The sequence below is a fragment of the Aethalodelphis obliquidens genome, unplaced genomic scaffold, assembly GCF_003676395.1.
Source record: "Aethalodelphis obliquidens isolate GAN/ISIS:26980383/991018 unplaced genomic scaffold, ASM367639v1 scaffold45, whole genome shotgun sequence".
Taxonomy (NCBI): Eukaryota; Metazoa; Chordata; class Mammalia; order Artiodactyla; family Delphinidae; genus Aethalodelphis; species Aethalodelphis obliquidens.
The window spans coordinates 15,867,010-15,888,860 of record NW_020837989.1 but is presented as its reverse complement, the minus strand read 5'-3'; the positions used below and the strand labels follow the sequence as shown (position 1 = coordinate 15,888,860).

The 21,851-nt window shown below is 37.4% G+C and overlaps 1 protein-coding gene across 2 annotated transcripts in view; it reads left to right on the top strand.

Annotated features, from left to right (window-relative positions):
• Positions 1-21,851, top strand: part of NDFIP1 (Nedd4 family interacting protein 1) — a 50,774-nt gene that overhangs the window by 17,857 nt on the left and 11,066 nt on the right. For both annotated transcript variants that reach the window (XM_027081755.1, XM_027081754.1), the window contains exons 2-5: positions 12,119-12,206; positions 15,935-16,065; positions 19,190-19,277; positions 20,245-20,369. In XM_027081755.1, the coding sequence (XP_026937556.1) occupies positions 12,119-12,206; positions 15,935-16,065; positions 19,190-19,277; positions 20,245-20,369 (432 nt within the window). The remainder of the gene's footprint in view (positions 1-12,118; positions 12,207-15,934; positions 16,066-19,189; positions 19,278-20,244; positions 20,370-21,851) is intronic.

Sequence of the window (21,851 nt, the reverse complement as noted above, 5' to 3'; positions counted from 1 at the left end):
GCAGTCATCTGCATGTGGCTCCATACCTAGCCTTATATTATTTGGTGATTTGTAAAGTAATATGAATAAGATAAATGTGAACTAGTAAGTCAAGATGGCATTAAGATTAGCTGCCATTTCTTCAGGTAGGTTTCTGTTAAAGCTACACCTCCATGCTTGCTTGAGTCAACATGTGCTAATAAGGTATCCATGATATGCCACTCACTGTTAAGTGCTGGGGTGAATACAGCAGTGAACCATATGAAGGTCCCAGTCTGCAGAGGGCTCACAGTCTACACTGTTAACGCAGCAAGGGCTCGTGTGCCTGTGGCACAGAAAGCCAGACTCTGGCAGTGGGTATTTGCAGCAAAATAAGGGTTTATTTGAAGGTGCCAAGCAAGGAGAGCCGGGCAGCTTATGCTCAAAAGACCCAAACTCTCTAATGGCTTTCAGGCAAGGTTTTTTTTTTTTTGGCTGCGTTGGGTCTTTGTTGCTGCACGCGGGCTTTCTCTAGTTGCGGAGAACAGGGGTTACTCTTCTCATTGCGAAGGCTTCTCTTGTTGCAGAGCACAGGCTCTACGTGCACAGGCTTCGGTAGTTGCAGCACGTGGGCTCAGTAGTTGCGGCACGCGGGTGCTAGAGCATGCAGGCTTCAGTAGTTGCGGCCTAGGAGACTAAAGCCTTTCTTTCTGCAAACAAGAAACAAAGGACAGGCTTCCCTGGTTGCGCAGTGGTTAGGAATCCGCCTGCCAATGCAGGGGACACGGGTTTGAGCCCTGGTCCGGGAAGATCCCACATGCTGCAGAGCAGCTAATCCCGTGTGCCACAGCTACTGAGCCTGTGCTCAAGGGCCCGCGAGCCACAACTACTGAAGCCTGTGCGCCTAGGGCCTGTGCTCTGCAACAAGAGAAGCCACCGCAATGAGAAGCCCGCACACCGCAACGAAGAGTAGCCCCCGCCCATAGCCCCCTCTCACCGCAACTAGAGAAAGCCCGCGCACAACGAAGAAGACCCAACATAGCCAAAAATAAATAAATAAATAAATAAAATTTTTTTAAAAAATGAAACAAAGGACAAGAAGAGCCTTTTGTACCTGGGAAGGCCCCACAGGGTCCTGTTTGGTTTCATTTCCCCCTTTTCTTTGATAGCCCTCAATCCTGAGAGGAACAGGGGCAGAACCAGAAATGAAATAAAGTTTTGGAGAGAGATTAATCATAAACTGAGCAGGGGAACTCAGTTTTAGGGGGATGCAGTTTCATGAATCCTCTGCCAGTCTCCTTTTCTCCCCTTCTGGAACTGTTAGTGAGTATGATTTACATACAGAAACATGCACAAATCATAAATGTGTATTGTAGTTCAGTGAATTTTCACAAGCTGAACATGCACGTTAACTAGTACCCAGATCAAGCAACAGCATTACCAGCACTCCAAAAGCTCCCTTCATGTGCCCTTCCAATTGTGCCCCTGCCCTGGGTGACCACTCAGCTGGCAGACTAGGTTTGCCTGGTTTTGCTCTTTACATAAGTGTAATCGTACAGTAAATGCTCTTGTGTCTGGTTTCTGTTGCTCAGCATTATGTTTATGAGATTCACCCTTGCTGTTGTGTGTTGTTACAGTTTATTCATTCACATGGTTGTATAATATTCCATTGTGTGAAGTTATAATTTAGTTACCCATTCTGCTGTTGATGGGCATTTGGGTAGTTTCCAATTTTATGAATACTGTTGCTTTGAACATCCTGGTATGTCTTTTGGTGAACATGTGTGTTTCTGTCAGGATGTATAACTAGAGTATAATTGCTGGGTCATACAGTATGTATGAATTCATCTTGAGTAGATATTGCTAAACAGTTTTCTGAAGTGGATCTGCAAATTTACATTCCCAGTATGAGAGTTCTGGTTGTTATGTACCCTCAACAACATTTGGATATTTTCTGCTTTTTTATTTTAACTATTATCTGTGGTTTTAATTGGCATTTCTGTGATGACTATTGAAATGCAGCACTTTTTAAATATGTTTATCAGCCATTTGGCTCTCTTCTTTTGTGAAGTGTCTATTCAAGACTTTTGCCCATTTTTCAGTTTGGTGTTTTCCTTTTTGTTACGGCTTTTTAGAAGTTTTTTTTTTTTTAATGTATTCTGGATATGAGTCCTTTGTCCAGAAAACATGTCTTCTTTTCTGGGTTGTCTTTTCATTCTCTCAGTAGGGTCTTTTGAATGAATAAAAGTTCTTAATTTGAGAAGCACATGTGGGTGAACATCTTCATGTCCTTGTGCACAAAAAAGCTAACGATAAATGAAGAAATTGATAGTTCACTTTTGAAGATCTGTAAGATGGATATGTACTACTTCTGCAGGAACTTGCTGATAAAAATATGCCATCCCTTGTGATGACCCAAACACTAAGCTGACCACAGAGTAGAAAATACTGACATATGAAAAACAAGTAGAGCCCAGAAGAAACCAGTAACTGTACCTAAGAAAGAATTTCCTTTGGCATTTTATTATAATGGTATATAGGAATAGTGCTTCTGTCAGTAGATTTAATGGAAAAGTTATTTTGTCCATGTTGACAAATGTTGATCTTAAAAATTGTACATAAAGCATCATTTAACAAATTTCATCAAGTTAACTTTTTAATATCCCAAATTATCAGCCTAAATAATACTATTATGGCTTAAAATAGCAACCAGTAAAAAAAAAAAAAAAAAAAATAGCAACCAGTCTTTCTAGTAAATTAATGAAAAAATGGAAGTGTTCTTTCAGGAATATTAAGGGGTAATAGTCAAATTGGTGTGATTGTGGCATGTAATAGTGCCTGGTAAAATTTCATTGAATGAAATCATTCAAATTTCTGACTATCCATGAGGAAGGCTGTTGTGGGCTATTGCAGAAGAAAAGGCAATGGAGAGAATGGAAAGCATGAATCACAACATATTTACATCTAATTCTATTCCTGTAGGTTATGTATCTACATTAATAGCATTTACTTTTATTTTTGGCTGCACCGGGTCTTAGTTGTGGCCTGCGGGATCTAGTTCCCTGACCAGGGATCGAACCCGGGCCCCCTGCACTGGGAGCATGGAGAGTCTTAACCACTGGACTACCAGGGAAGTCGCCACATTTACATTCTAAGTACTCTTTCTGCAGTACAGCTGTTTTTCAGAAAAGTTGTACAAATCAAACTAATTTAAATATATTGCTAGATAGGCATGTAGTTTGATGATAGCCTTGCATTGTACTGATTTAAAAGGGTTGACTTCTTTTGTAATTTTAATATTGCATTATATAATTGTTTTACCAGTCAGGATTTTAGGAGAGACATATATATGTATGTATGGTATATATGTATCTTAAATATATGTATCTTTATATATATGTCTTTATATGTGTACATTTACACATACATGTATATGTGTGTATTAGTGTGTATATGTGTGTATAAAATCTTAATGGAGACTAGAAATGTTCTGCATGCCAAGTCCAAAATCCTTTCAGTTCTGTTGTGAGTTTATAAATAGGAACAGATAATTGTAAAAAATTGTTCTTGAAATTTAAAAGAACCATTGAATAGATGCCAGTTGTAGTCCACGTTCTGTTGGGACAATTCTTTTTTCATAAAGTGTTGCTTAATATATCCTTTTAAGTGGTGAATAATTAGGAGTTCAGTTTTGCTTTCATGATGATATTTTAGAGCTTTAACGTATCTTAGAAGAGGACAACATGTAGGGTTTTAAAAACACAAACAGTATTTACCACTCATGGACTAGATTTTATGTAAACTATTTTAAAATGAATCTGATCTAGCTCCTATTTTCATATTGTTTATTCTGTAAACAAAAGATGAACTGTCCTGTCAGAGGCAAGGGGAACAAGCCAGGTGTTTAGTCTCCAGTTCAGCTTGTCTTTGCTAGGACGTTTAATTCCTTCTCCAAGTGGGTTCTGGAGCGCTGAACTAAGAACTGAGTTTTTTTATGGAACCAAAAAGTGGAGAAGAGGTAAGAATCAAGTCATGGATTGGTTAGTACATAGTTGGATGCTACTTCTTAAAACATATTATGTTCAGGGGCAGAGAGACTTACCTATTTGAAAACCATGTGATTGTTCCTTATTTCCCCAATCTTTATAAAATCATGAAGCATGGCAAGGGGTGGGGGGGCACTTATCATTAACCTGGAAGGTTCTTGGCTGTAGATTTTGCTGAAGCTAGGTGACAGAAAACACTGGGCACCATTTACTTGACAGTGCCTTGGTGAAGCCATCAGTAGTGAAAATACTTGGATGTAAGATGTGGATCCCAGGGGTTGGCAGGTTGATGGCAGCTTTCTGGTGCCACCCAAAAATCTCACAATGCCACTATCATAGCCATAGTTGGCTAGTTTAGTGCCTTCATGGATGAGGAGTTATTTCTCCTAGTGCCTTGGCTTCTTAATAAAGTTGGAGTTGGTGATGAGTGGCTACTATCTTGCCTTCCTCTTTTCTCTCTGGATGGTATGCCTTCACTTGTTATTTGGACCTCAGGTGAAAAAAAGAAGAAAAGCCATCAAATTGGTGATCATAGTTTGTAGCATTTGCTCTCATTTCTAAGGACTAACATAAATACTGCGTTAGAATATTTTCTCTCCTTCAAAACTAGATTATATTCATCAGTTGTACTTATGTATGTTAACGGTGATAACCACAAACATCTTTAAATAGAAAGCTTTACAAACTGCTGGCCTTTCCGAGGAGATTTACTGTAGTATACTTTTCACCTCTTATTGCCATTGTCTTTTTAAAGCATTATTCTAATTACTTTGCTTTGGTGAATTTTGATTTTTAATTGTGTTTTCATTTTGCTATTAAGAGGATTTGCATTTATCTTTTCCCTCTGCCATGAGAGCTGCTGTTGGGGATAGTCTAAATCTGGTGGTTGTTTGTTTTTAAAGTTATCTTTAGGTAAACAAAGTAGAAAAAAATCATGATGTTTATTCTCAGCTCTTAAAACAGATTGTTAGTCAAACTACCTTTTAATTTCTTGATCCTAATATTTTTCTTTTCAGGAAAGGAGAATATTAAGGAATTTTTTAAAAACCATGATGAGGTTATAATTCATTGTGTTATTTTTCTTTTTTCTTTTTATCCATTCATATATATGTGTTCCGTGTTAAGCTCTGGAGATATGTATGGGATCAGGACCTATCCCCTCCCATTAAAGGACATAGACATTGATTTAGCAAGGAAATACTGATTTGGAATAGTCAGTTTTCAGTGTCATTTTAAATGAAATGTGCATTATACAAATTTGCAGTTTTAGAAAATACTCTTTTTTTGAGATGTAATCCACATACCATAAAATTCATCTTTTTAAAGTGTACAATTCAGTGATTTTTACTGTGTTCACACGGTTTTGCAACCATTGCCACTGTCTAATTCCAGAACATTTGAATCACTCCCAAAAGAAACATGACACTGTTAGCAGTCCGTCACTCCCCTTTCTTCCCTTCCCCAGCACCTGGCAACCACCAGTCTACTTTCTGTCTGTCTTGGATTTGCCGTTTCTGGAGACATTATATAAGTGGAATCATACAGTATGTGGCGTTTTGTGACTGGCTCCTTTGCTTAGCATAATAACGTTTTCAAGGTTGACCCAGGTTTTAGCACGTATCAGTACTTTACCGCCATTTTGTTGTTGTTGTTAGGTTGATTTATTCCTATCCATCCTTTTGTATGGATATATCATATTTTGTTTATCCATTCATCATTTGATGAACCATTTGACTATTATAAATAATGCTGCTATGAACATTCATATATAAGTTTTTCTGTGAAAATTTGTTTTCATTTCTCTTGAGTATATGTCTAGGAGTGGAATTGCTGGATCCTTTTATAACTCTGTGTTTAACTTTTTTTTGAGAAAGAGCCAAACTTTTCCACAGTGGCTGTACTACTTGACATTCCTACCAGCAGTGTATGAGGGTTCTAATTGCTCCACATATTCAACATTTGATTTTTTTCCTTTTTTTTTTTTTTACGCGAGCCTCTCACTGTTGTGGTCTCTCCCGTTGCGGAGCACAGGCTCCAGACGCGCAGGCTCAGCGGCCATGGCTCACGGGCCCAGCCGCTCCGCGGCATGTGGGATCTTCCCAGACCAGGGCACGAACCCGTGTCCCCTGCATCGACAGGCGGACTCTCAACCACTGCGCCACCAGGAAAGCCCCCCTTTTTTCCTTTTTTTTTTTATGGCCATATTCATTCGTGTGACGAGGTAGCTTGTGGTTTTGATTTGCATTTCTTTTTTTTTTTAATTTATTTATTTTTGGCTGCATTGGATCTTCCTTGCTGTGCATAGGCTTTCTCTAGTTGCGGTGAGCGGGGGCTACTCTTCGCTGCGGTGCACGCGCTTCTCACTCTGGTGGTTTCTCTTGTTGAAGAGCATGGGCTCTAGGCACGCAGGCTTCAGTAGTTGTGGCGCATGGGCTCAGTAGTTGTGGTGCACGGGCTTAGCTGCTCCGTGGCACGTGGGATCTTCCCGGACCAGGGCTTGAACCCGTGTCCCCTGCATTGGCAGGCGGATTCTTAACCACTACACCACCAGGGAAGCCCCTGATTTGCATTTCTTGATGACTAATGATGTTGAGCGTCTCATGTATACTGGCCATTTGTATATCTTCTTTGGAGAAATATCTATTAAAATTAGATTGTCAAAAAAAAAAAAAAAAATTAGATTGTCTTTTTATTGTTGAATTTCTCTTTGTCAAAATTACCTTTAGCAGAGAACTATTCTTTTTTTTTTCTTTTTTTTTAAAAATTTATTTCTGGTTGTGCCGGGTCTTAGTTGAGGTAGGTGGGCTCCTTAGTTGCAGCTCACCAACTCCTTTAGTTGCGGCACACATGCTCCTTAGTTGTGACATGCGAACTCTTAGTTGTGGCATGCATGTGGGATCTAGTTCCCTGACCAGGGATCGAACCCAGGCCCCCTGCATTGGGAGGTGGATTCTTAACCACTGCGCCACCAGGGAAGTCCCAGGAGAACTATTCTTGAATGTAAAGAATTCGGTGGTGGTAGAATATTTTATAGTCAGTATACTATATACAATTAAAAATCTACAAACAGGTGGTTGCCAGAGGGAAGGTGGGTTGGGGGGCAGGTGAAATAGGTGAAGGGGATTAAGGGGTACAGAGTTCCAGTTTTAAAATATAATAAGTAAGTCACGGGGTTGTAATGTATAGCATAGGGAAAACAGTAAGTAGTGCTGTAACAACTTTGTATGGTGATGGATGGTAACTAGATACGGTGATGATCATTTTGAAATGTATATGAATATTGAATTACTATAATGTATACCTGAAAGTAATATCATATGATATTGAATGTCAGTTATACTTCAATTACAAAAAAAAACTATAGTCTATATACAATAGAAAATTTATAGTCCTCACAAACTTCAGCTGTTTCTGAACAACACAGTAAAATAGCATACTCAGTTGTTTACCTAAAGAAATGTGCTTGTTTACTTTCTGGTAATGATACTGTCTCATTTGGTGGGATTTAAAGAGTACACAGAAATAGTGGGTTGGTAATGAGAGGTTTAAAAAATTGCATTTTAAGTAAAAGTTTTAGAAATTAACTCTAAAATTAACTTTAAATTTAATTAACTCTAAAATTAACTTTAAGTAAATAGCACTTAAAGCTAAAGTTTAGGCTTTTCTGAGACTGTTACTAACTTGAAGAAGGGATTTAAAACTTACCAGAATTTTCTTGCCGTTTAAATAGGACTCACCCAAGAAAAAAATGAGTGGTGAAAATACTTGTAACTTTATGGACTTATCGGATAAGTTCAGCATTATTTTCCACATATTTGTTTGTGTGAATTATGAGGCATATTTTGATACCTCTTCTCATGGATTTATGAGTTTTTGGTTTTTCTCTTTGTTGTTTAGTAGGTTTTCTTGTTGTTCTCCCATTCTTAGTAAATAGAATCCAAGAATGACTTTTACGTAAGTGCCTTTAGGTACTGCCGTCCTGTACAGTTGTAAATGTTGACCCTTACTTAGGCTTAATCCTAGCCCTTGCTCTTCTGTTGCTTAAAAACAGCTTATTTCTAAATTGGAGAACATCTTTAGAACTACTTATGGGAGGGCAATGAGGAAGCCTTCTTACTGGGGTGGGAGCTCAAATAAGAATTTAAACCTGTAGGGTTTACGTGTCTTTAAACTTGTTAATTCAAGTTTTCTTCTACTAGAACTGGAGCTATGTATGATTTCTACATGGGAGATTCTGTTGTCCAACTAAAACACCATATACTTATTTCTAATAGCAACAATATGGATAGGATACAGAGGAAGGAAAAACATCCTTTATTTTAGATGTGCTGTGTTTCACAGGCTAAATCTAGAGGACAAAGCATTTTAGCACTTATTTGTAGGTAATTTTTTTTTTTCAACCTGAGGGCGATCAAGGCTAAGAAGTACCATAGGAGATTGTGACATATTTATAAAATGGGAATGTGGAAGAGTTTTAGGGTTCTTCTGGGGAGCCATAACAGACTCTGCTCAGAGTATAAGGAGGAACGCAGGTAATCAGGAAAGTGGGAGTAAGGGCACTGTCCGGGGAGTGGCAAAGAGAAAGACCATCTGAATTTTCACATGATTGAATTATTCCTTTGTCAGCAGTGGAGACATACTTTTGTATTAAACTCAGTAGTTTATATGGCATGTATAGGTAATTGTATAATTCTGTTTGGGAAAGCCACAGTTTAAATCTTATTTGGAGATAAGTAAAATTGATGAGAATTGTTAAAAAAAATTATGTGACTGAGAAGAATCCAGAGCCGCGAAGGTATTTATTATCTGTCACAATTACACAATCAAAGGACCACCCCCCCACCCCCCGCAGTAGGGAGAGAGCAGAAAGTCCCACCACTTCTCAGATTTGCCTCTCAGTATCCCCTACAACCAGGGATCTGTAACAGGTAGGTTGCACTCAGGCTTCACACTGACCCAGTTGCTAGAAGAGACTGGGCATCTTTCCAATGCCAGCCCCAAATTGACAGTGACACTTATTGTCTTAGCCTTGGGAGAGCCTGAGGATCCCTGAACCCCAGGGATATGGCAGGGAGGGCTGCACAGGAAAGGTTCCCAAGGACAGAAAAGGAGAACCTTAAAAATACATTTTGGGAGACTTCCCTGGTGGTCCATTGGGTAGGACTCCACGGTCCCAGTGCAGGGGGCCCGGGTTTAATCCCTGGTCAGGGAACTAGATCCCGCACGCGTGCCACAACTAAGAGTTCGCATGCTGCAACTAAAGAAGCCCGCATGCTGCAACTAAAAGATACTGCATGCCACAACTGAGACCTGGTGCAGCCTAAGTAAATTTAAAAAATAAAGTAATATTTTAAAAAATACATTTTGGAACCAGGTAACCAATTTCATAGCCTTATAGGTAAGGCCCACTCTAGTTCTAGTCCTCCCCACCTTTCCCCTCCCCCCCGCCCCTGTTAGTGAGTGCCTGGCTTGTTTGGCTGGCAGAGCCAAATTAATGGCAATAGATGCCCCCAAAGTGTAAAAAGATGTATAGTTAGGGCTTCTGTTATATAACAAGTTATTATTCACACAGATGGTGGTCACTAAATACTTCTTGAAGGTGATTGCCTCTTTCCCTCCCACATCGTAGTGTTTCATTTTAAACACCTTTCTTGGTGGAACCTAAATTTATCACCAGCATTATAGAAAACACCAGAGTTGGGAACCCTGTAGAGTGAGGTCCTGGGATCATCCCAGTATGTGGAGCCTCCATAATCATAGTGGGTGTTTTTTGTTGGTTATGTTTTTTCAGTTAGAAATAATATTAGTATGATTAATTACTAATTATTAATTAATAATAATATGATTCTGAAGTGGTGAATTTTAATGGAGTAAAAATTTTCATCTGGAAATGTTTCTTTTTTCCTCATCAAAGAGAAAATGGGGGTTTCTGAGCCAATTGGAATTTCTTTGCTTTGTTATCTGTTACCCTGGTGTGGAATGATCAAATTTCACATTTCCAGGTTGCTAGGAGACAGGCAACCTATCTTGTAGATACAGGCATTAAAACTCCATTATGCTTTATTTCTTAGAATTCTGTATTTCTTAGAATTCTCATGCTTTCTTTCTAAAACCTAAATTATGCAGAGGTAACATGATTATTTGACCAAGCTCAGGAGATGAAAGAATTATCAAATCAAAAATATCAAGCTGGAAAAAAACAATATCAAGCTGGGTTTAAATAAAGAACATGACTGGCTACAGTAAGTTAAGGCAACATTCTTGAAAGTGAGTCTGTATTTGCCTCTGCTTTTGCTGCTGACTCTTTTTGCTGCTTTTTGCAACTTTTTTTTTTGCTGCTTTTTTGTACTTTTTGCAGCACACAAGAGTGGTTAGGTAGGAGTAGGCTGAGAATACCCTGTTTAGAGAGCTACAGATGATGTTAAAAGTATTCCAAGTGAACGTGGCCCCAGGAACTCTATTTAAATAATTTACTGATTTGGTCTCCCAGGAACATTTGGATTTACTGTAGCTATTTTGTCCTTTCCTTTCTTTTGAAAGGAAAATTCATCTTATGTTACAATGCACTTATTTTGGGAATGCCTTAGGTTTGACATTAGATAACTAGGGTTCAAAAAAATGTGCCCAGATGGTAGATGTTGATGAAAATTTGGGAGAAGAATTCATTTGAAGTTGAATGCTTGGCAGTATTAATCAGAAAGGTTTTGTTGGCTTCCGATTTTGAATAGCATAGAGATTGGAGGCTGAGATATTACTTTAATATCTACTTCATGTTAGGACAGGTCAGGCTTTTCTCTTTTTCTGTTTCAGTTCAGGATAGAGTTCTTTGCAGCAGTTGGTTTAGAGGGGTTTGTATTTTACAACTGGCTCAATTGGCTCTATATATCTTGATGTTACACAGCTGGGAAGCAGACCCCCAAGTCAGTTACACCGATAAATACTCTGTTAGTACTTTACAGATTGACTCCCATTCTCAGCCACTTCATCTTTTTTTTTAATGTTTTTAATTTTTTCTTTAAAATTCCTTTGTAAAATATAGACACAGAAAGCTACGTAAATCATATATATTTATATAACATTTACTAAACATTAATGGAGTTGACATTCACAAAACCAACACCCAGATCAGGTAATAATACTTCCATCACCTCTGAAGCATAATTCCCATCTGCCTACCAATAGACTGACTCTTAGCCAGTTCATCTTTTAAATGAGCTGTAGTCATGACAGTGGAAAAATTAAATCACATGTCTTTGTTTATGAAGATGAGTTGCATAGACTATATAGACTGGCAGTGGTAGGAAGACACTTTCAGTGTCAGTTATCTAAAGTAACTGGAGCTGTAGATTTGACTAGTGAGAAAGTTACTGAGATATGGAAGAGGAAGATGTATTGACAGAGGTTATATGTAGAATTAGGTGGAATTTTATGTTTTTGTAAATATCTCAATTATTTAAGATATAATTTCTATGCACAAACTGGATATAATGGTAAACTTTGGTTTTACTGTGATTTGTCTTTGCCTTAACAGATTGTTATTATTAGATTATTTTTCTAATGGAAAAAATTAAGTGATAAATGTTCATTACAAGAAATTAGAACATACATATACACAAGGAAAAAATCCCCTCTAATTGCATCTCCTGAGATAACCAGTGTAAACTGTAGATGTTTATCTTTATAGACCTGCTTTCCATCACATATCTGTCTTTCAAAACCAAGTTATATGATTCATACGGTTTGGTAAACTTAGCTTTTTTCATGTAACAGTACAGCACGAATATCTGTTCAAGTCATCGAATTTTCATTTTTGTGGTTACTTAGTAATCCTTTGTGAGATGAACTGTAGTTTATTTAATAAGTCCCCAATGATTGGTATTTAGGTTGTTCCTAATTTTTGCTGCAATAGCATTTATGGCTACCTTTTTTGCCGCTGTCTGATTACTTCCTTAGGATAAACTCCTGGGAGTAGAATAATTCGCAAAGGATTTGCTCATTTTAAGGCTTTTGAAACACATTGCAAAATAGCTTTCCAGAAAGGCTATTCCAGTTTTCAGGTTTTCCTCTGTCTAATTGGCTTTATGATTGCATTAAAATGTGAAATTTTTATTTAGTTGCAGAATGAAGAAGAGCCTGGAGAGCCGGAACAAGCTGCAGGGGACGCTCCTCCACCTTATAGCAGCATCTCTGCAGAGAGTGCAGGTAGGTAACAGGGTGAGGTGGCTGCTGAGCTCTTGAAATGCATCAGCCAGAGGCTTTTGTCTGCTATGTATTTGTTGGTGTTTGTGTTTGCTTCAGCTTTCCTTAAGAAATCTTTGACATTAGTTTTAGTTTGTAGTCTGAGGTGAAAAAAAGTCACTGTTCTGAAAAACAGATAAAACCCCATTCCAGTGTGGCTTTCTTACGGAACTCAGTTTCATCCCAACAGACTCTTAATATAAAGGAGGTGGAATTCAGGAACCAGGTGATCACCTGTTTTTTCTGTTGCTGTTCTTTTTGTAGTTTGCTCATTAGTTGTTTTGCCTTTTTTTTTTTTTAAACCAAATCCTGTTCTTTTAATCATTTTTTTTTTAGATGTTGGGGGTAGGAGTTTATTAATTTATTTATTTATTTTTGCTGTGTTGGGTCGTTTCTGTGCGAGGACTTTCTCTAGTTGTGGCAAGCGGGGGCCACTCTTCATCGCGGTGCGCGGGCCTCTCACTATCGCGGCCTCTCTTGTTGCGGAGCACAGGCTCCAGACGTGCAGGCTCAGTAGTTGTGGCTCACGGGCCTAGTTGCTCTGCGGCATGTGGGATCCTCCCAGACCAGGGCTCGAACCCGTGTCCCCTGCATTAGCAGGCAGATTCTCAACCACTGTGCCACCAGGGAAGCCCCCTGTTTTGCTTTTTGATTCTAGTACCTGTGACCTGGAATATAGTATGTTAGATTTCTTTTATGCTAATAAATTCTTTAAAAAAAAACTAGAAGTCTCCCAACTCTTTCATTTTGTTTCTCATAGTTTAAAACCATCCTTAATTAACCTTTCGTCTTCCCATCTTATACCAGATTATCTTTATAATTTGCACACGCATGTTTAGAAGGGGTGGGGGAGACGAAAGAAAATTGCAGTAGTTCAGGACTTTTGGTAATTAGATCTTTATGATAACCAGTTCTACTTTAATTACTGAAAATTGACCAGTTTTGATGGAACCTCTTCCATATTCTCTGAAACAACTGTGGCAGAGTGGCAAGTACATGGCTGATGGTTAGAAATAAGAGTGGTGCACACATGTTGGCAGGGGGAAAAAAGGCACAAGTCACTATTTTGTATACTCACTTTACCTGTTTTAATTTGTGGTGTATAAATTTGGACAGTCTAACAAATATTGGATTTTTGTTTGTTTTGAATGTACTAAATAAAATGGAAAAGATTGTCGTTCAACTTTTCATGGAAACTTAAAATTATGTGAGGTGTCTATATTGATGGATCCCATTTTTTAAAACTCCGTTGAAATAGGGAAATAAAAATGTTCTTGATTTCCCTCAACTTAAGGTAGTAAGGGCAGTTCCCTGGTGGCCTAGTAGTTAGGATTCTGGGCTTTCACTGTTGCGGCCTCGGCTCCTTCCCTGGTCGGGGAACCCAAGATCATGCAAGCTGCGTGGCGCAGCCAAAAAAAAAGTTTTCCTTGAGGTAGTAGGTATCAGTTTTGTTCATATAGTCAGAATTACTGTGGCTGTGGGCGAATTCAGATTGTACCCTTCAATTTGTAAATTAACTTTTAAATTAAAAGTAAAAAGAAATTTTTAAGGAAATTATATATACAGTGTTTTATATACACATACATGCATGTATATATGTATGTGTATGTGTAATGTAAGTAAAATAGTTATTTTGACATAGAGAAAAACAAATTTCTTGAATTGGATTAGGTGGCAGCTTTAGTTTCAGTAACACATTTTCCTAATTTTCGTCTAAAACCTTTGATATTTTATTTTTCCCATTTAGATAGATGGGCGTTCCATCTGGAATTGTTTTTTCTGTGTAGTGTGAGGTAGTGGTCAAAGTTGTTCTTCCATATGGATATCCATTTGGTCCCACACCATTTATTGAAAAGACCATTCATTCTTCTTCCACTGCTGTAATGTCACCTTTGTCGTAAATCAAGTGAATCTGTGTGTGTGTGTGTGTGTGTGTGTGTGTGTGTGTGTGCGCGCGCGTGTGCGCCTGTTTTCTGGACTAAATATTCTGTCCTTAGGTCTATTTATTCATCTTTGTGCCTGTGCTTAACTTTCTTAATTCCAGAACTTTATAATCTTGATATCTGGTAATTAGGTCCTTTAGCCTTTGTGTTCTTCAAGATTTCCTTGATACTTCTTGGCTTTTTGTATTTTTATTTACATTTTAGAATCAGTTTGCCAATTTCCATAAAACGGATGAAACAAACAAAAATTCTGCTGGAAGTTTAGTTGGGATGGCATTGAATCTGTGTATCAATTAACATCTTTATAATGTTGCATCTTCCAGTCTATGTTAAATCCCTCCCATTTATTAAGATCTTCTTTAATTTCTCTCAATAATATTTTGTGAGTCTCAATATAGAGATAATTAGATTTATTCCTAGGTATTTGGTGTATTTTGGTGCTGTTATAAAAGGTCCATGTATAATTTTATTTTCTCTTTGTTGCTGGCATATGAAAATACAGTTGATGGTTTATATTAACTATATGTTCAGAGACTTTCCTAAATTCATATATTAATTCTAATAGTTTGTAGATACTCTTGGATTTTCTACATATGTAACTGTGTCATCCATGATTAAAGATAGATTTCTTCTTTTCCAATCCTTATGTCTTATATTTTCTTTTCTTTCCATATTGTATCAACTAGTAGTACCTCTAAGATAATGTTTGATTAGAAGTGGTAATGGTGGGCCATTTTTGTCTGATTCTCTAATCTTAGGGGAGAAAGCTTTTAATAATTTACCATTAATTATGATATTTACTCTAGATTTTTCATAGAGATTTGTGAGAAGGTTAAGGAATCATAGTTTTCTTTTACAGTATTCCTAATTTGCTAAGTTTTTTTGTTATTAATAGGTATGTTATCAATGCTTTTTCTGCCCATGTGAAGACAGAATTTTTCTCCTTTTTTCTGTTAATGAGGTGAATTCTGTTGATTGATAATTTCAGTAATATACTACAGTAAAATTGGAAGTTAGTTATAATTAACCAAAGAGAAAAAAGAAAAGAAAAATGTTAATCTTGATGAAGTATAGGAATTTTTTCAGAATTCTTAAGTGTTTTCAAAAATTGTATAGAAATTTAATCCATTTGTAAATAGATCTTTTCTAATAATACATATTGAATCTTTTATAATAGAAGTCAGTGAGAACGAAGATGCAGTATTAGAAAGAAGGAATGCAAGATTTCACACAAATAAATAATGGTTCTGTAACTGAACCTGTAATTACCTTAGGCATGTCACAGAAAACAATACATGGCAAAAATAATGTGAAAGAATCAAAAGGGCCAAAATCTGTGAGAAATGACTTTTAACTTTTTTTCAAGTTTATTTTCATGTTTATAAATAGGAGGACACCATGGTACAGATTTCCAAACACACAGGTGAATTATTTTTAGCTTAAATTTTACCTTATTCCATTATTAATATTACATGCCTTTTGTGAACACACCACATAAACAGCCAAAAAAAAAGTGTTCAGAAGCACTTGGGAGGGCAAAGTGAATGTGGAATTTAAATAATTGAAAAGTGGATACATTTAAAAATCATTCCCAGTCTTATGTTCATCTTTAAACACCTTTTGATTCAATTATTCTGTATGTACTGTTAGAGGAATGGCTGGTTTTTGTTTGCCAGAGTTAGCAGAAATCCTCTTTTTCCTCATTTCAACTAATCTTCAGATTATGATGACTTCCTTTTTATTCTGCAGCATATTTTGACTACAAAGATGAGTCTGGGTTTCCAAAGCCCCCGTCTTACAATGTGGCTACCACACTGCCCAGTTATGATGAAGCTGAGAGAACCAAAGCTGAAGCTACTATCCCTTTGGTTCCTGGAAGAGTAAGTCCAACTTACCATGTTACTTGGTGCTGGTTTATGGGAATTAAGTTCTTTGCATTATCCCCTTTGTGATATTACTTACGATTAAATTGATTAGTAAAAGTACAGCTAGTGTTTAAAAGCAGATACATTTTCTTTTGGGATAATAAACTTATCTTTTCCTGAAAACGATGAGGTAAAAGATACAAATGAGCAGAAAAATCACTAGTCAAACCAGCTCATTTTCCCTGTATCTCTCCTACTGCCATCACTTTCTCAAGTCTCCTGGCATGGCTGAAACATCTTGGAGCAGGGGCTGATTTAGGAAATACACCAACTTTGCCTTGATTCTGCACACTTAATATTTTGGTGTTAGGTAGATAGCTGCTAGGGAGTCTATGGAGAGAATAAATAAGTGGAACTTCATAGAATTAAACTCAGAAGGGCTCTAACAATCATCTAGATGAACCCCATGCCACCAGCGGTCCAGATCATGCCATCTGTGGAGGCACAGTGACTTCAGATCCCATCTGGCCTGATGTTAATTCATGGGAGTGGGGGTGGGGTGTGGTGAAAGCCAATGGAGAATTTTGGACACTCTTGGTTCGTGATGTCAGGCCTATAAGTGATACAGTTGTGTTCTCATAAATATTCATCCAGGTTGAAGCTGATGCAGGTGGGGCCTTGGGTGAGATATTGAGAGAAAGGAAAGCAGGATCCAGTCCCCATAAATGTGGGGCAATCAAGGCTCCAGACCCTAGGCCTGGCAGGAAACTAGAGTAAAAGATAAGAACAAGAACAGAAATTCGGTCTGGGCAGTGCAATGACACAAGCCCCAGAAGTTCGGGCCTTAGGATAGTAGACTGTTTGCAGATCATATTTATACTATGAGGTGTGAAACTTATAAAACCACTGCTGGGCAGAAGTAGTAGTTTACAAGCCTAGTCTAGGCTGATTCTACCTGGTGAAATGCATTCACTTCTTGTAGGTGCTAGGGAGAAACTAAGACCCCTCATGCAGCTCACTCTCTAAAGACAAAGCAGTCTTAATATAGTTACCATGCATTGGAAGCAAACAACGTGGTTGGTACAGTGCTTGATGCTTACATGTATTTTGTATGTTGTTTCCAGTCTTCACAATAACTTTGCAAGGTAGAGATTATATTATCCCTATTTTACAAATGCAAAAATTGAGGCCCAGAGAGATTAAATAATTTGCCCAAAGTCATATAGCTAATAAGTAGCATAGGTGAGTCAAACCCAGATATTCTAGACTCCAAAGTCCTTGTAGGTACTCTCCAGACCTCTTGGATTATGGTAACTGTCCCATGAAATAGACCAGGAGATTAGCTCTGATTAATCACAGAACTCTTTAGAATGCTTTTGTACACATTTAAGAACTTCTTAAGGGGCTCTTTTATTCAGCCAACACGTATAGAACACTTTTTTTATATAATGTGCTATGTATTTTGCAGTGGATAGGTGGAAGGCTTTGTATAAAGCAATGCTCCTGCCATACAAGAGCTTAAAATCCAGCTGGGGAAAAGGCCCACGAAGACCTATATCTAAGGAACAGCACAAGAGCAGTGAGCGTTAAGAACTGTGACTTTAACTTTGTGATCACGGGGAAGATGGGATTTGAAGTGGGCCCCGAGTTTTGATGGATAAGAACATTCCAGAAGGAAAAGCTCAGAAAGCAGATGTGAATCAGCCAGGTGCAGGGCAGGTTCTGTGGTTGTAGTAATTGGTTTTGCTTGAGCAAAGAGTTCGTGACCAGAACTGTAGGTTGTAGAATCTTCTGAATGCTAGGCTGAGGCATTTAGACTTACACATAGGTCACACAGAATCTTTCAGAGTTTTTAAGCATGAGTATGATAAGACAAGTATGGTGTTTTAGAAACATTAACCTGGCAACAGTTTGTAGGAGGAATCCTGGTAGTAGAGATACCAAGGACAGAAAGAACAGCTACAAGGCATTTGTAATATTATTAGGCATTACTTCATGTATTTTTGTAGTACATCTTTGAGTAGTTATGCAAAAAACAGAATTACTTTTTAATTTGGCAAAGCCTATTTATCCTACTAGTATGCATTCATAATACTAGCTATTTCGTATTTTTAAAAAGATAAAACAAACACATTCTTATATAAATTTCAAACAATAGAGGAAAGGTGTTAAGTTAGATGAAAGCTGCGCCTGCCACTTCTTCTTCAGTTCCCATCCCCCAGGGGAGCCAGTTGGCAGCTTGTTAGGAATTTCCCAGTCCTTTTCCTGTGTAGGGCAAGTTTTGGTTCTCCCTAAAGTTTTTTGTTTTTTTTTCATTTGAGGAACCCTCATTGTACTGTGTACAAGTCTACCACTTTTACTTTTAAGTGTATATTCATTTATTTTTCAATATCTCAACACTTATCTACAATTAGTTGAAAAGGTAAGTTGCATATGTTGGTGTCATTGTTGGTCAAGATCATCTTCCTTCTAGACTTGCAAAACTGTGTTTTCAGGTTAGGATGGAAAGGATCCTATCTGCCAACAAGATTGGAAGTGAGGTTGTTTCAGACCTATGTACCAATATAAACAAATGGTTATGGAGCAGTGGGCAGCGCTGTTAGACTCTTCACGTATGATTACACTATCTTCTTCCACCGCTCCACCCCACCCCACCCCAAGTCAGTCTCATAAAGCACTTGAGCTAGTCAATGGTATCTTCTTAATAGGCCCAGGATTACGAATATTCTGGGCTAAACAGGCCCTGGATTGCTGATATTCTAGAATTTAAGCCAAATGTGTAAGAAAAATTTCTTTTTCTTTTCTTTATGTATATATTTCTTTTCTTTATATTTATATATATATAAAAGGAAGAGTGAACAGTTCTTTGTGAACTTCATAATTTTTGAAGTGTATTGTTAAAGAACTTGGGTTATAAAGTGAAAAATTCCTTTCACTGAGAAAAAATTATATCTTTTACTTATAAGACAAATGAAAATTTTAACATATAGTTAAAGCCTTAATGCTCCTAGTTTTGAATTGAGCTGAAGCAGTATATTTTCTCATTGGAACTCACTTTTGTCCCTTTCTCTGTTTTTCTTGATGTTTTTCCTTTGCCTTGAAATAATTTATTGTGAATTTACCTTTTCTTTTCATTTAGGATGAGGATTTTGTGGGTCGGGATGATTTTGATGATCCTGACCAGATGAGGATAGGAAACGATGGGATTTTCATGTTAACTTTTTTCAGTAAGTATATACACACAGCAGAGCCACTTCCCACAAACCAGAGTGCTTTGGATTATGAGTGAATATGACTGAATTAAAAGAACTAGTTGAGTTAATACATTATATTTATTGCATATATTTAATACATTATATTTATTTTAATACATTTTATTTAATGTATTACATTATATTTGATGCCTTTTACTGAGATGTTCAGAGCTTAGTACACTTTTACTATCCTTTCTCTTTGTCTTTTATTTCTGTGAATACCTATGCAAAATATAATTAAAGCAGTTTTGGGGGTTGCTTCATTTTTACATGATCTAATAAGCTTCGGTTTTGCAATCTTCAAGGCCCCTTAGCATTCCTCCTACTCATTCCTGACCGTGGAACAGGAATTAAATGCCTTCGATGAATTTTATTTTACAAGCTTCTATTTTCTAATACATCAACGTCAGCCCGATTTTTCCCCCTTGATGTTATTTTGCATTTAGGTTTCCATATGCCTGACTTGGAAGTGAGCAACAATTTCTTTAATTTACTGTATTAAAAAGATATGAAGCAAATGCAGTGCTTTTAGAGGTGACGTGTTACATAAGCTGTCAAAATTCGTAGAAGCAGGAGGTGAATGACTTGAATCAGATTATTGGCGGGCACTAATTTAATGTTTAAATAATGTTTATTTACTCAGGTGTAACACATAAAGGGCACAAGTCATAAGTATTCAGTGTGGTGATATTAAGGCATTTTTGAAAGCGTATATAGCAGTAGATGTAATAATATAACACCTGATATCCAGAGACTGTGTTTTCTTGTTTGCTTTTGGGAGGAAGACAGAGGATGGATGTTTTGGGGAAGTGGGATAAGGGTTTTGGAGGGTGGGCTAAGCCATTTAAGCAGAAGCAAGTACAGAGGGCACCCTTAGGGCACTCTTGCTCCTTGGGTAACAGGACGTGTCTGACCTCTTTTTTTCTCTTGGCTTTTACAGTGGCATTCCTCTTTAACTGGATTGGGTTTTTCCTGTCTTTTTGCCTGACCACTTCAGCTGCAGGAAGGTATGGGGCCATTTCAGGATTTGGTCTCTCTCTAATTAAGTGGATCCTGATTGTCAGGGTAAGTTGTGCAACAGTAATGATAGTCTGTAGAGAAGCAATAAGTAGAATAATTTTGAATATTTGATTTTTTTTCATCTGCTTTTTGGAATCACTTAAAAATGATTTTTGATTTGTCTTTGTTCTGGTTTCATGAAATTGAACCTAGATCAGTTGCAGTTGGTTCATGCACCCAAGTTTTGTAGTCAAATCTAGTGAATATTGGTGGTCCAAGGGCATCCATCTATGCTTGTTCACCAGCTGCTTTCTCTGTTTTTAATGTTTGTAATGTGATAATACATGTATTTGTTCTGAAATTAGTTGTTTTTATAATAAAAGAAAGACTCTGTCACCTCTCTGGTATCTCATCAAAAGCAGACATTCCTCTCATTAATGCTACTGAAGTTTTAGTCTTTCTTCTCTCCTTCCCTCTCTTCTTTTCTCCCTCCTTCCTCCCTCCTATCCATCCTCCCTTCCAGGATTGGTTATCAGTAGCATCATTGGTTATGCCAAAATGTTTGGAGAGCCAAAACCGTTTAACTGTTTAACAAGCCCTACTCCATTAGGGGCCCTTATCTCTAAGGTAAATTAGAGAGAGATCTTCAGTGATGTAGGAGTTACCAGTTAGTTAGAATTGCATGAAGTTAATTTAAAGTTGTAAAATATCTAGTCTCTTAAAGTGTCCTCTGATTTCGGATAGGTTTACTGCCATGGTTAACTTTATATATAAAACCAATGTGTTTATCATAAACTAATTAATGAGTGTTGACTGAGCATTGGAGTTTTTCAAAGTTATTTATTCTAAAGGAATTGTTAACGTTTTTAGAATTCCAGGTTCCTTTGAGAATCTGATAAAAGTTACATGCTTTTCTCCTAGATGGCTAATGTGTACTCACCTAAAACATGGACTTTAAGTTAAGAACTCAAGCCCTAAAGAGGTTTTTCATTCTTTCTCTATAAACCTTATTATTTTATTAAGAAATAAAATACTGTATTTAATGCTCAAACTGTGCTAAAGTCCATACTGTGTAAAGCCTCCAATAGAAACAAGATCGAATTAGTTACCAGTCTTTTTATTTTTACTAAACTTTTAACTGAATTGAATGAATCAGCTTGTATTAGTTAGGATGGCTTTTTGAGTAACAGAAAACCTAGCTCAAAATGGCTTAGAAAACAATGGGGAAACTTTATTTCCAGTGAAAATAAGTCCTGACATGGAGGTTAGTTAAATGTTTCACTGACATCATCGAGGACAGCTGACGGTCTGCTCAACATGTTAGTATAACTGCTCCACCCTCAGGGTTAAGATGGCCAAGGCAGTTTCAGGCATCACATCAGAAACACAACAGTGTTCAACAGAAGAAAGGGAACTATTTCTTCTCCTCCTTTTCTTCTTAAGAGCTAGGAAACCTTCTCAGCAGCCCTCAGTTCCATTGGCCAGAATAACATTATGTGCTGGTCCCTGGCAAAGGAATGTGATCATCATGATGTATGTGACAAAAGT